At 41.6% G+C, this 15,634-nt stretch overlaps 1 protein-coding gene across 1 annotated transcript in view; it reads left to right on the top strand.

Annotated features, from left to right (window-relative positions):
• Positions 1–15,634, top strand: part of ATP9A (ATPase phospholipid transporting 9A (putative)) — a gene marked incomplete at its 5' end in the record, with an annotated part of 60,529 nt that overhangs the window by 5,991 nt on the left and 38,904 nt on the right. The window contains 3 exons of the mRNA XM_082491084.1: positions 5,187–5,331; positions 5,656–5,769; positions 9,201–9,309. Of these exons, the coding sequence (XP_082347210.1) occupies positions 5,187–5,331; positions 5,656–5,769; positions 9,201–9,309 (368 nt within the window). The remainder of the gene's footprint in view (positions 1–5,186; positions 5,332–5,655; positions 5,770–9,200; positions 9,310–15,634) is intronic.

The raw sequence follows: 15,634 nt of genomic DNA, 5'->3' as shown, positions 1-15,634 counted from the left end.
AAATGCTGGATGTTCTTTACTTGAGCATTGATACTACTGATAATTGCTTTCAAAAACTTGCTAGGCAGGAAGTTTTTCTTTTGTTTGTCTAATTAGGTTTTCAGTTTGCTTTCCCTGTAATTCAGGAGGTTGTGAAAACTGTGACTCCAGCCAGGCAGGAATTTCACAAAACATTTATTTTTACACAACAGATTCTCCCATCCCCTTTCTTGCTTATACTTGGAACTGCGTTATTTTTAGATTGATTCACAAACCTGGTAGTAACACAGCATTTGTAAATTCAGATTCTTACAGCAGCAAGTGTCTTTGCAGTGGGAAAGCTACAAGAGGTCATGGCTTTAATTACAGAATGTGTGCTAAAATTTGGGTAATTTCATGTCTGTGCAATTGCCTTCTACTTCCCTGCCTTTGTAGGTGCTGTCAGTATCGGGGGCTGCCATCTCATTTAGAAAAGCACAAATGTAAGTAGTTTTGCAGTGCTAGGAGTTAGCATTCGGAGTAGTGAATTCATAGTAATTTGGAAAAGACTAAAAACAATATAATTGTACGTAAACAGTTGGGCAGAGCACATTCTTCTTAAGGCAAAATGTTCTGCTTAGTTTGTGGGGTTCGTTTGCCATTTTCTTGCACGCTTATGAAAAAATGATGATAAGTCATTGAACTTAATAAAATGTCTGGAAGTCTGATTTGGAGATTTAGGTATTGGTTTGAAGATCTGCCCAGATATTTGGAAAGTTCTTTGGAGCATATCGGTGAATGTTACTTTGTACCAAAAAAAAAAAAATTAACAGCACAAATAAAAATATTATTAAACTAATAAGGATACTAAGTACCCTCTATTAAACTAATAGACGGTACCAAGTAGTACCCTCTTTGAGCCTTATCCTATTGTAAATATTATGATATAGGTGTGTGGGTATTTTTGCTGTTGAGTACAATCCCTGGAAGAGGCCCAGCCTAAAAAATAAACAAAGGTAACTGGTTTCAGATGTCTGATTACAGGGACTGACTGACACTCTAACTGGGGAGCACGTTGTGATGAAACGGGGTGTATGGACACCAGGTTTGCTCCCTTGGGCAAAGCCTCTTATTTGGAGTTTTATCATAGAGATCATTCTGGATTCACCGTCATTAAAACACGGAATCAAGGCTACTCTTGTGTGATTATTATTATTTTTTTCCCCCCATCATGACAGAAGGAAAACTACTCCCCTGCCCCCGAACATAACTAACCCACCATTTTCACTGTTTTCCATTAAAATATATTTGGGATACAAGTGACTATTTGTCTTAGATCTTCATCTGCAAACACAAAAGAAAACTGCAATTGAAAGGTATCAAGCTAATTTACTTCTGAAGCAGAGTTTATGAACTTGAGTGTTTAACACCAGCTTTACTGTTTGTCTCACATTGGTAACTGTCTTTCAGATATATTATACACAGCCATGGGAAGAAAGATCTACTAGTTAGTGTTTCCTAACAAGAAAAAAAAAAATGTTTGTGTATTTGACAGAAATTGATAGTTTCAGGGGCAAGTGTAACTTTTTGAAGTGGGTTACATTTAGAGTACTTTTGTTAATTGTGGTTTTATAGTACTACGTAGGGAATAGTCAAAGATGGAAGTCCATTGTCTTAGAAACATTACCAATGCAGCATAACAGGTAATGTCCCTGTCCAAAGGCAAGCAGAGATGGCAGTAGTGGGGTGCAAGTCTGTAGGAAGTCAGGTACCTCTTGTAAATACTTGAACAGGAAAGCATCTCCAGTTACTTTATTCCGGTCATTTGATCTAGCTGTACGTTGCTGTCAGGGTTTTGAGCAGTTTGCATTACCCATTGTGTTTTTCTGTCAGATCTTCCTGCATTCTCCTAATTTCCTCTTCAGCAAATGAACAGTTTGCAAGTCTGAGTTGACAGCTACCGAGGTTTCGATAAAGCTGACCTCTACGTGGTCAGTGATAAATGTGTGTTGGTGGAAGCAGTGGGATTGTTATGGCAGTTGGAGGACCTTACAAGTACTCTGGTTTTGGAACGGAGAGCTTGACTTGCATTAAGCTGGTAAGAGACTATTTGGCACCATCCAAAATTTGTGATTTCATGTTCCTTCACTACTGGTGCGTGGGTGCTATGTAGGGCTCTGTGATCTTGTCAGCATTTCGGTCTGAAAGCAGCTTTGAGCGAGCAAACCTTCTCTTCTGTGTTTGGGTGGCACCTGCGTGCTTATGGCTTTGGTTGTTCTTGAGTACAGACTAGAGAAAACCCACCTTTTCAGGGCTCACCTGCCACTCTTCATGAAATAGAATAACGTCAAAGTAATTTGATTATGCAAAAATCCTTTTGTCTAGTTTAAAAGCTTGTGAGAAATTATCTTGTAAGTCAGCCTTGTGAAGTTAATGCCTGCGCATGGAGCACAGAATCCCACGGCGACGCCTCTTCTTTACTCCTGGAAGCAAAGTTGATTTTTATTCCTCTTACATACTGAAGGAACTGACTTAACTGATAACACTTCTTTCTGTTTGTTTGCATCCAGCAGGGCATAAAACATGGTATCTTTGTGGAAAACCACCCTCTGTGTGGTGAGTTGTAAACTCTGTTCCTTGTGCTGCACGTGTCTTCTGGCAAGGCAGTGCCTTCAAGGGCTCAATGCTTTGTGTACTTCCTTAAATAGTTACTTATTTCATTTAGGTGTGTATTTAACTGCACTTTTGCAGCAGAATGCCGTGATTCAGGAGTAGATCTTAGCGGTGGTTTCTGGAAAGATGTTTGTAAGAACTTTGAGGTCTTTGGTTATCAATCTGGCTGATACTGGCTTTCCCAAATGTCAATGAAATTCAATAGGGCTGTTTTTAAAGGAACAGGGGGGATTGAGAAGAGATTGGCTTTCAGTAAGAAGCAGCGACAACAGAAAAATGACCCTTTGGGGGTTTGGGGAGGGTGCAATGCTGCCGTTCTGAACAGAGGCTTTTTCTAGGTACAAGAGGGATCGCTGATAAGTCCTTGCATCTCCCACAAAGTAACCGACGCTCTGTGGAATTCATTGCTTCAGTTAAGGATGGGTTACATCCAGCAGCAGAAGGTTTTATTCCCTCCAGCCCGTTTTGGCTGGCTGCAGCGGCGAAGGTCCCGTCAGGCGCCTGGCGTTGATGGCGGCCGGCCTGCAGGCCGCAGCGGGTGGGCTCCGGCCTGTGGAGGGAAAGTGGTGGTTCTCTGCTGTTACTGTTGCTTAATGAATTACATGTTAATCCTCTGTGTTTTTCTAGAGAATAAGTGTTTCCTCTCACCTCATCCCGGGATCTTTTAGTTGAGACAAGCAGCATCTAGCCTGGTTTGTAGGCAGCACAATGGTTTCCAAAAGAGGGAACACAGTTTTGTGTGTGGCACCCAGCTGTGGGCTGGAGGAGATTTTAACTTGGATAATTTCAAATATGGGCACAATTTGTCATCGCTAGGGTTTCTTTATTGACTCTGGTGAGTCCAGTGCTCCCTGACAGTGGGCAGTGGGGAAAGGTGGGGCCACCGGCCGGGCCAGGGCTGGCGAGGGGACCCTCGGCGAGGGGAGGGAGGTGGGAAGCGTCGGTGGTCCCACCAAGCGCTCGGAGCCCTCCCTGAGCTCACGTTTCCTGCCCTGCCCTTCAGATGTCCCCCCCGCAGAGAGGAGAGAACCCTTTAGGGACCCTGTCCGTTCTAGTGAAGCTGGTGTGGCTTTCCTGAATTCCCATCTAGCTTCTAGCAAAGGCCAGAAGTGATGTTAAATAAATGGCTTTAATGTAAGCCTGAATTGAAAAAATTAAAAAATTAGCATGCTGACATGTTCCTATTTTATGTATTTTGGAAAACTGGCATTGCAAGATAGAAAAAGTAATTGTAGTGCTGGATAATTGAAACATGACAATATTTAATGGCACAAGAACTCATACTGCTGACAAAGTAGACAAAAATACAGGAAAAAAATTACATCAGAAACTATATTGGACTAATCTGGTTGAAAATAGGATGAGCTTAAATCTCTGCAGCTGTTTCTCTGGCAGCTCGGGTTTGTGGTGCTGGGTCCAGGCGTCGGTCTGGGCTGCCCAAACTCGCAGCCTCCGTGGTGGTGCTGAAGAGCAGAAAATACTGATTACTACAGCTAAAGGAATCAGCTGAGTATCTGGATATACAGCGCGTGTTGTCAGTCAGTGAAAATGTGTATTACTCATTAGTAGTTAACATACAATTTGCTGTTAGCGTAAACAGAGCTAATGACTGTAATACTGTGTAAAAATAAAATCACTAATCATTTAGTATCTATTTTCAGATTCCTCTTAAGGTTTCATTTTTAGAGGATTATAGATTATTATTCTTTGGCAAGACTCTTTTGAAGTGCGAAAATTCAAATATGCAAATATTAAATCCATCTGTTTAAAAAGGTATAAATTTCTATGACGTTGGGGTTGCAGGGAAGAAGGAGAACCTCTGTCCATCTCCATCTTTTCTTTAGGCCATATGAGATCACTTTACATATATGTTTAAGTTCAGTTTGTAAATGGGAAAGCCCCCTTTTGAGGGAGTTCCCATACACCAACAAGGAAAGAGAAATAATAGAAAGCACCTGTTACTGTTTTTTGTTAGTTTTTGGTTTGTTTTTTTTTTTTTTTTCATGGGAGCTTTCTGGCATAAAACCTGCAATCCAGGATCAGTGCGGGGGCACCTTTCTGCCTGTACCCCACACCTCACTGTTCCCCGAAGCTCTCCCAGCAGCCGGCACTGACTCAGTGTAGTGATGAGCTCTGTCCACCCTTCTCCATGCATCATTTTCTTGACAGCAAAGTGAGGAGCCTCTCCAGCCCTCGCTGCTGCAGGCACATTTCTAGCACTGCTGTGGGCCTGCCCAGCTTTGAGCGCGTGGTTGCATGATGTAGTTACAGATCCAACACCGTATGAGATGTTTGCCTGCAGCTGGGTGGACTGCAAGGCAGGTCTGCAGTGGCTGTAGCAGGTGGAGCATCTGTATTTCGTAGAAAGTCAAGCTCTGAGTTTTAAGATGCTCATAATACAGTGGATAATTGAGAGATGAGAGGTGGTGAGTGACAGATGAAGAAGTGATGCTCAGCTGTTCTGCCTGGCTGGTGGAGAGGGTCTAGGGTGCATGTGTGAATCATAGAAATGTGTTTAAAATTAACTCATTTGTTAATTAATGTTCCTTCTATAGGTGTTGTGAGTGCTTAAGATGCTGTGGGAGGAGAGATCCAAGGCCTCGTACTGTTTGGCTTGGCCATCCAGAGAAGAGAGACCAGAGATACCCTCGCAATGTGATCAACAATCAAAAATACAACTTTTTTACGTTTCTCCCTGGGGTAAGCATGAAGACAGTTGCTTTTCATCATCTCGCCCCAACGCTTTCCCCAATTTCAATGGTTTTACAGTAGATGGGTGCAGAACTTGGAGCTGGAGGAAATAATTAATGTTCGGGTTGTGTTTGGTGGGCCTCCCGCAATGGGTGCCTTAGGGCAGCAGCAAACCGGACATGGGTCTGTCCTGAGTGTTCAGGACTACTTTAAGAGTGCCCTAAGTTAGCATTTAGACACTAGAGGAGCATACAAATATCATATGTTTCTGGTGGTTAGTTCAACTTCTGAACTCCATTAATCTCCTCCCTCCTTTTTTTTTTTTTTTTTTAGGTGTTATTTAACCAGTTCAAATACTTCTTCAACCTTTATTTCTTGCTTTTGGCCTGCTCTCAATTTGTCGTTGAAATGAGGCTTGGTGCACTTTACACATACTGGGTTCCTCTGGTAGGTAAATTAAGGTACTTTATTCAAGAAAGTTTCATTTTGATGAAATTTCTTTTGCTGCCTTTACTCTAGGGCATAAGTTTGCACCTTAAATCAGTTTATTGGCTTACTTCTTCACACATGTCGTAGTGTCAATGCTGCTTCTGGCCTTAAGCTTTATTTTGTAGAGGTTTGCAGGGATGGGAGAGGGCTGTGCCCCCAACTTGTTCATTTGTGGGGTGTTAACAGGCACAGAGCTCTTGCCGCTGGTTGCGGTGACTGCAAGGGCAGCAGGGCTTCGTGAATAACATGAAGCAACGAATGGGGACGGGAGCGACGTGTGTGTTGTTCGTGGCTGTGTCTGAACACAGGCTGTGCTCATGGTGGGTGTTGGTGGGGTGTTGCGGCCTCCGGGGGTGATCACGCAAGGGCCAGTGCTTGCGGGAGCCCAGACCAGCCTGGCAACTGCAGTGAAGGACCGAAGGGCACCTTTCAAAAGTGACCTTAATGAGTGGCCATATGTGCAATGATGGCAAATTATGCTCTCCTGCCAAACAGTTTGACCTGTGGCCTTGGGATAGGTCAACAGGCTGCTTCATAGTCTAACCACATTGTAAAAAACAAATGAAAAAACTGAGAAACACCCTTCCACAAACCTCCCGCCTATAAAAATCAATATATAGAGGCATGTTCACACACACTCGTTCACACTCACTCAAGGTGCAGATAGTCTTTCCTTCCTGTAAATTATTTGCCCTCTTCTTTTGATAGCCATGTGTTTCACCTGCAATCAAAGGAAATCAATAATAATCAGTTTTGAAGTAGAAACTCCAGTGCTGTCAAAGGATAGAAAGAGGAATAGTTGCATAGAATGGGCTTCTTAAATCTCTAAATGCACTGCACGAGCCAGTTACAAGCACTTAAATGCTTAAATATAGGTACCTATATATTTTTTTCTTTTATCCCAGTAAAACTCCTCTTTCTATGTGAATAACTTCTTTGCTGCACTTCAGCCCAGAGTATTGTAGAATGATTTTGGTTCAGAGGGACATCTGGTCCAACTGCTTTGAACTTACACTGGTTTAACTTTTCTACCTGAGTTTTGAAAATATCCAAGATTCTTTTGACTAAAGAAATGACACAAAACCAACTGAGAATTGTTTAAAAAATGCACAGGAATTTTCTAAGCCACTGCTTGTGCACTGATTTGAGAAATGGTGGTAAAAATTCATGGCTCTACTGAGGGAGCTGAGGAGGGGCAAAGGAAATTTTTCCTGCCTTTTAGACTTTCAGTACAGTAAAATCCCTGGTAAAGGCCAGAAAGAAGTGAAGGGGGCAGGTTTGGGACATTGCTGCTAAAATTCTGTTTGTATTAAAGCCTGGATCTCACTGAACTTTCTCTTGAGTGTGTGCTGTATTGCATTTGCTATATGAATCTAATGCTAGTTTTGGAAGATCCTGTCCTATAAATAAAGTATACATGCACCCAGAGGATCTCTCTTTCTGGGTTTTGTATAGGCAGTTGTGACTTCTCTGTGCCAGGTGAGCAATTAGAATTTGGCCTATGAGCTGCCAGAAAGCAGGATAAGAAAGGTCTTTGTTCCTTACTGGCTGCTAATAAGAGTGTTGGGGATGGAATGACATATGAGATGACACAGTGAGTTAGCACATGTGGGAATATTTTGAGGTGATTATTTGAAGACTCTTCAAACAGCGGAAAAGTAAGCTGAAAATAACTGATGCTTTTTTATTTTATTTTCTAAAAGCAAATAGGGATTTGTAGCTAAATACACAAATGCTACGTTTAAATAGAAGATAAATGGTCATTCTTTTCTGGATTTGTTAGTTATGGGAAAGGGATCATCCATGGTTGTGGTCCTAAATGCTGAGGGGTGAAAAACTTCTCTGAAAATATTGTATTAATGGCTTCTTACTTTCAATGTTTGTAAATGCAGGATTGAATACAGGCAGTATTCAAAAAAAAAAGCAATTGCCCATCCTTGGGTCTCTTCACATGTCTGCATTTTTAAATATGGCAGAAACATACTACACTGCTTTTCAAGACTGATAATAATTAATCTAGATCATGCATTTAGATGCATCTGTATGTACTAGAATTAGGGACTATTTAGTTTTATTATATGATTGTGAAAGCTGGCAGGTGAAGTGTTCCTCAGTAATTTAATAATTAAAGAAACTACTTTCCTTCAGTCTTGGTTGCTCTTAGGTAATTCTTCATCTTTTTGTTGTTTTTTAAAGAAAAGGTGAGAATTTGAATTGGTGTTGTGTTGGGTAGTGTTAGCCATGCTCCACAGCAAAACTTTCCCAAGGTGGTTGTGGAGTTGAGGTTCACAAGGTCTTTGTGCCCAGCTTAACAACTCGTACACACAGTTTTTGGAGGGGGGTACGTGTAGCCATTCTTTCTAAAAATGAAGTTGTTTAAAGATGGAAATTGCAACCTCCTGGCAAAGTCATCTGTTTGGGTAGGTGGGTATTTACAGCTACTCTAATGTGTTTTTCATGTAACTCAGTTTCTAACATCACCCTACCCTTTTCTTAAAATAAAAAAGTTTCTTATTGACAGAAATAATCAGTACACGGTTGCAATTTTCAAGAATACAGGCTGTAAAAAGTTCGTTTTTATTCTGTAACAGATGAGGAGTGTTTTAACAGTTTAGTGAGTCTGATCTGAATAGTGCCTAGTAAAAAATGGCTTTGTGGTACTAGCCCCATAAAGCATTATTTTGTATTATTTAGTTATTTTTCTATATAGTGAAGTATGTAATGTGGGCATTTTCCTCATGGTAAGAGGAACTGCTCATATCCACAGAAAAGTAGGACTGAAACCCTTAGCAGACAAATGTGTAATTATGCTGCAAGTGGTTCACATTGATATATTTAGAGTGCTTATTTGTGTAGGTTGAGTGTGTGTGTACATACGCATGAACAGACATATATAATATATCTGTATCTATTAAAAAGGGGTTATATAGATTTCTATATAAAGAAATCTCCCAGATTAGGTGAGCTAACTTTGGCTCTGTGGTGGAGGGAATACTGAGATTTGAGGGACCCTGTTTTACACTGGAGTTTTGTGTAACCCCTTTTGGTCTTGGTTACTTACCTGTGAAGTGAGATGAAACGTGTTATTTACACTCTTCAGATAAACTTTACAGAGATTTGCTCGGGGAGGTACTTGGCAGAGCATCATGGTAAAGCTGAGAAACAACCATGTATTTTTAAGCAACAAGTCTGTTGTCAGTCTGCTATTGGGAGTTCTGCACAACAGTGCATAATATCACTATGATGATTAAGTGAGAGAAGATAGAATAAGGAAATGCAGATTGTTGGCATTGGTACTGATAAATATTGCTCTTATTAGAGGCAGATGTGATTTTTCCTGACCTTTTCATCCATTCTGTTCCCCCCCCTCCCTCCGTGCTCCTTTTTAGGGATTTGTGCTTGCTGTTACCGTCATCCGAGAGGCCGCGGAGGAGATCAGATGTTACATGCGCGACAAGGAAGTGAACTCGCAGATCTACAGCAAGCTCACAGCGAGAGGTCGGCTCGGCGGCTCCAGCGCGCCCGCCGCATCCTGGCACGGCTGCCGCAGCGCCAGGGGTTGCAACTCAATCAAACGCTGCTGACAGTCAGAGAAGCAGAGTTCAAGGAATGGGGAGGGGGGTTATGGGCTCGCAGGCACGTGGCTTCGTGGCCACGCCACCGCTCCTGCTGCCGCGGAGGCCTCGGGGGTCCGGGTGGCTTCTCACGCATGGCTCCTCGCCAGGCTGCAGTGGATGCTGGGCTGTGCTGAGGGTTTCCGAGGGAGGTGCACAGCTAACGTGGGGGTTCGGAGGAAGTTAATTGCCTCGGATAACTTCAGAGCATCGTCTCGGTGACCCGAGGCGTGGGGAGCAGGCAGTCAGTGCGTTCTCGGGCGCAGGAGCCTGGGCGGTGGGCTGGGAGTTCACTGCCGCCAGCACCAGGCAGGGGTTGACTTCCAAGCAGCTGATGGGATGTTTTTAATCCCTGCTGGCTCCTAATTCCAGTGTAGGCCAAAACTTCTTCCCCAGTTATTGTCCCTTCTTGGTGAACTGGAGTCACTGAAGAAAATGAAACTGGATCCGAATTGCTCGGTGTTGTGGAGGTGGATGTTTCCAGAAGGGAAATGTGTTTTCCTCCCTGCAAAGCTGTGACGTGAGACAAGTGCTGCGTAATGTTGCGTGGATGAAGGGAGGGAGAGGCAAATTCAGCAAACAGCACAGTAGGAAGAAAACAAGAATGGAGCTATAGTAGATGTGATACGTTGTTTGGGGTTTTCTTTGTTTTTCTTCCAGTTTGGGTAATGGTGCATCTGTCTTCCCCCTGCATGTGTTTTGTGCTTGTTCACCGTCAGTAAGAGACAGATGTAAGAAGGATTCCTATAAGCTACCAATTCATATTCTTTAATGGAAACCACAAATGTGTACTTAAAAAAGGGAGGAGGATCCACATAGATAATTTGCAAAAGGATTTTAGTAGAAGAATTAAACCTGGGTCTGTGAAAATGTCAGAAGATGGTTATAGAGAGGTAAATTCAAATAGCGAGGGTGAAAGTAGGCTGTGTTCTGGTGTCTAGGACTGGGCACCATTTCCATACAGGTACCACAAATTATAGTTACATACAAGTCCTCTGTGTACTGAAGGAGATCGTGAGTGCATGTGTTAAAATTAAGATGACTTGCTTGACATACTGCCGTGTTCTATCACTTATTGAACATGCAATACGGGTTGAGTTTCATAGTTTCTTCTGGGTTCTACCAGACAGAGACTTACACTGTGCATATCCTTTGCTAAAAGAGGCTGTGTGATACGTTATCACATCTTTTGTGTTTTTCTGTTAGCAGCTACTGATGTAGTTTTCCAATGTCTTCTCTTGTAGTTTTGTATACATCCTCTTTAGCTCCTTTCTCCAACTGTGAGGAGTTTGGAGACCTCGTTTGTAAGTGAGCCCAGGCTGCAGCTCAGCTGTGTCTGATCCCTGGCTCTGGCCATTGTTTACAGCTGTGCCGTACCTAACAAAGACATTTAAATTCTCATTTGAAAAATAGAATGCTGCCTCACTATGGAGTTACTCCTAATACCATGACAATGATGGTGAGGCCAGGGTTTTGTTTTTAAAAAGGGAATGAACTGAATTTAAGCAACTTCTTTTTTTTCATTTCCAGTTTCTTTGTTATGAAGGGTTATACCCCTGAATTAAGATGCAGTGAACTAGGTGTAGTAAAAATATGTTGCTTTCAACACTTGCACTTTTAAGAATAAGGCTGCTTTTTAAATGTAATTGCTTAAGGCTGTATATATTTCACATGCCGGGAATTATGAGGCAACTCTGAACTAGAGAGTTTGAGTTTCTGAATATTAAATCCCCTTTTAATAACGTGTTCTTACTACAACACTTAAAATGCTTGGCAACCAACAAAAGCCTCATCCAAGAGGGGTGTACTACATCTATTTAAAGATATAAAAGAGTTGCCTTCTGGATTCTATTCAATGATCTATAAGGGGCCTGACCTCTCCTTTAGTTCTTTTCATATTGCTATTACGTTTCCCATGAATGATTTCCCTCCCCCCAGTCCTTTAACTTTTCTAATTTTGTGAAAGAAACCAAGGAGGATTGGCAGCTGGGCACTAGCTGAAAATCTTGAGCCACTTTATTTAACATGAATTTGATGCAGAAACAGGAGTGAGACTCTCTAACAGTATTGTTTAGAGTAGGAAAAACACAGGAAAACTACGTATAATTTGACTTCTGGTTTGGGGAGAAAAGTGATTTTCAGTCTCTCACTGAATCCAGTGTCTCTCACTAGTTGAGCTTTCCAAGACACTGGAACATCCACTTTTTCAATGATTAAAACCTTAGCACCCTTGAGAATCACCTGGGAGCAGGGGAGTCCCTTGTGAGGCCACCATGACTGTGGGATGGAAAAGTGTTGGGTTTGTTTTATTGTGTCTATTAGTACAGTTAGAAAAAGTAGGCAAGCTTTCAAGGAAGCCCTTCGTCAGGTTAGAAGCAGAAGCAGCAAATATCAAAATAAGCTGAGAACAGCCAATCTTAACCATTAATTTTTAGTGTAGCTGAAAAAAGTCCAGGTAGAACTTGCCTTGGACAAACAGTCTTGTTTCACTTTTTTTTGGGTGTGTGTTCAATAGCACGGTTCGTGCTTCAGGATATTGACACAGCCCTGTGCTGGAAAGGGGCAGTGCAGAAGGGTACTGATGCACAAACGCCTTTGGAAGTCTTGCTCTACAGTTTTTTTAAATGTCACAATAGTTTCATCTCTAGAGCCAGTATTCTGGGGGAGGAGATTAGGCAAAGCTCCACACTGAGCACTGCTGTTCTTGAACATTGGCTGTAATGGATCAAATGGAGCGCTGTAGCTTTCTCCAAGCCATTTTTATTTCCCCTCTATTTGCACTAAGCTGCTGTTAAGGTGGCCGGAGAATAGTTTTTCCTGTCTCCAACCTTCGTCTCCCCAGCACAACCCCAGGGATGTAAATACATTCTCAGGTCTGAATGAAGTCAGGGAGGCTTAAGCACATGCTTATATGTGGTTCTGAGTAGGGACAGCAGTACGCACAGATTTCAGTGCTTTCCTGAATCAGGATCCTCATGCCCTCTTTGCGTGGGGTTCCTTGTGCCCTCCTGCCGCTGGCCAGAGCTCTCCCACGCCAGCACACCCGCCAGCCTGGTCCCCCACCCTGGGGGAAGGAAATTTTGGACATGCAACTTTGCTTCTGTACCTGAAACTCTTTTCATGCACTCTTCTCGTTAAGCTTTATAAGATTCACTAAGCTGTTTGCGTCGTAGAGACAAAGGGAGAATCCTCTTTGGATCACATTTTATCTTGAATATGGTTGTTGAATTCCAGGGACTAACCTTTTTGGAGGGCAGCGTGAGGCAGAGCAGATAGTGTATTTTCTGTCTTCCTTTATGTTACATAACATCAAAAAACCTCCACCCTGAACCTCTTTTCTCTTTCTACTGATATGATCCATTTGTGTTCCAAAATGATGAAGCCTTCTGGAAAACTCTTTTTTTGTTTTTCTTTTTTTTTTTTTTTTTTAAATAGAAAGCTCTCCATTTAAAGGACGGCTGTTTAGATTGTAATAAAAAATAATCAAATTTCCATCCCCTATTCATAAACCTACAAGCTGCCTTGTGTTCAGAAGGCTGTGTGCTGACTTTCTGCTTGATAGAAAGCTAGAACTGTGCTTGCAAATTCTTGGTTTGTTTTTCTTCTCTCGCAGCCCCCCCTCCCCGGGTAACACTGCATAATGGAGAGAAACTCCGCAGAAAGAAATGGGAAGAGACCTCCTACTGCGGGGTGCTACTTAAGATACAGATCATTGGCATTTACCAGCCATATAAAAACAATATTTTCCCAAACCCTCTGAGTCCTGCTCCACAGTTTATACAGCATAAGGCTGCAAAAGCCAAAAGTTTGGTGCAGCACATCCAAACAACCCTTTTTTTTTTCAGATGCATTTGGCTTGTTTTAATAAACCTCTGGCTTCATCTTTAATGCCAAATTAAGTGTTTTGATCTGTACCTTAGTGAAGTTCTGCAGATCTGTTGTGAAATCTTAAGTGCTCACATGGCTAATACTTTTAATACTTTAAATAGTCTGCTTCATGCTGCAGATTTGGTGATAATTCTGAAGATCATAGCTGAAGTTGGAACAAACTGTTTGCATTTTATTGGGTTCACTTTTTTGTCTTTAAAAAAATATATAAATATATAAATAAATATATAAATATAAATAAAATAAAATATATAAATATATAAATCAGGATACAGCAAAGAATGAAGCAAATATCGATCAAATATTAAGAACTGATTCCTTTTTTTTTTTTTAAATAAAGATCAGGACTAGTTGCTTTTTTAAATTGTGTCAGTCACTGATTTGTATTCTGATTAACTTCTGAAAATATAAACTGGAAGCATTGTAAATGCTAAATAAAGCTATGGGTATTTAGAGGATGCACTTCTAGATGCATTTATAAAAGCAGTCATTATTACAAAACTGCTTTAACAGCAGAGAGATATTGGGAAATGAAGCAGTTTTGGTTTTAGCTAGTTTCTTAAATAGTGTGAGAAAACATCTAATGTTTAGGAGGTAGTTTCCCCTAAACTTTTTCAGAAAGAAAAAGGAATTACAGAATTCCCAAGATCAAAATAAAACTAATTCAAGTAAGTTGCTTTATGGGAGTCCTGAGTCAAAGGAAACATCTGGTCCCGCGCCTTCTTAGCAGGACATATGGTACATACTGCAGAGATGTCATCCGTGAGAGGCCAGGAGTATGGCTAGAAAAGCAGAATTAGCTTTGCTACCTAAAAAGGGCATCTCATCTATACAGGAGTTATAAAAATGTGTATTGGGTAGAAAGGTCCTCTCTTTCTTTTACCTTAAAACAGCTGAGGTTGGGGGGGGGGGGGGGGGGGTTATTGAACAAGACAAATCTGCTCCAGCTCCTTTGATTTTTCTTGCATTGGAAAAATTTTAAAGCAGATGATATTGTTTTCAGAATAATTAATGATCCAAAAAGCCTTTTATGTGCGTAATGGTAGGAAATCATCACATTGTAGCTTTGTCCAGGTGTTAATTTTTCTTCTCCAGTGTGAATTTACATCATTAAGGAAAGCACTACAGAACTGCTGTTCATTCGTGAACCCTGCAGGTAGTGTTTCCCCTACTGATAGTCTCCAAGTAAGTCCTTGTGATCTTTGAGAGAAATACATATAATATGGTTAAAGAAATCCACCTCTCCTTCCAAGAGCTTTTTGCACAGTGGCTTAGGAATTGCTATGCCTGTGTGGGGAGAGCACACAGGGTTTTTTTTTTTTTCTCCTTTGCACAGGAGAATATTCAAAAGCACTTTTTGTTGTTTTGTGAATAACCGTATTAAAAGGGGAGGAAGAGATGTTATCTGTCAGACCCTTTTAGTGTCATAGTACCTAACTTTGTATAGCCCATACAGAAGACTGCCAGGGATGCTTTTTTGGATCCTCTTGGATTGCGGCTTTTCTTTTCAAGCCTCTGCGTAATGGACTCTTAATCCCCGGTATGCTTCCTGCCCCGGCAGAGATGTCTTTAGCCCAGCATTCATTTTGTTTACCCCTCTTTTTTTTTTTTTTTTTTTTTTTTTTTAAACTAAAAACCTCTCAAGGCAAAAGCCAGAATCCGCAAAAGACCCGAGATATTTGTGAAATGGGCCAGGACTGCTTATAATTTGTAGGAATAATTACAGCATGTAAGGAAGTCTGCATTTATTAGCAGCAGTGATGAAGCATGTTGTTAAGCACACAGTGTGTCACCAAAGCAGCAGGCTGCCGGGAGCCCAGAATGGCTTTCATTGTTAATTTGGAGCAGAAACACTGAAGCATATCCTGAGAAGGATGCTAATGAAGGGACTGCCAGTAGTAAAATCCTAGTGACCTTTGTGCTTTGTGCTAATTTCTATTCCCCCTCCCTTCCCCCTTCTCCTTCCCCCCTGCGCTGCTATCTGGCCAGTTAGCCCATGAATTTCGAGGTACAGTAGGAGTGTTGTCCGTGCCGGGGTGAGCTCCACGTGCCTCCCCCACTTCCACTCAAATCACAGCAGATTAAAGAGGCTTTTGTTGAAATATAACAGACAGACACATAGAGGCAGGGTTCAAATTAACTGATTATAAATCACTAGTTAGTCTGAGAAGCCAAATCTAGAGCTGGCTAATGATTTGGAATTACTAGCCAATTGTTAAATTAATCCCGTGTTTTAAAGCAACTGGGAAATGTTTGACAGCTGCAAAGAAATAAATATTTACACGTTTTCTGTAGGACCCGAACTCTGCAGGGCTTGTTCA

The sequence above is a fragment of the Vanellus vanellus genome, assembly GCF_965231255.1.
Source record: "Vanellus vanellus genome assembly, chromosome: 15".
NCBI lineage: Eukaryota > Metazoa > Chordata > Aves > Charadriiformes > Charadriidae > Vanellus > Vanellus vanellus.
The sequence above is the reverse complement of the archived record's forward strand: the minus strand, read 5'-3'. Positions and strand labels throughout refer to the sequence as shown.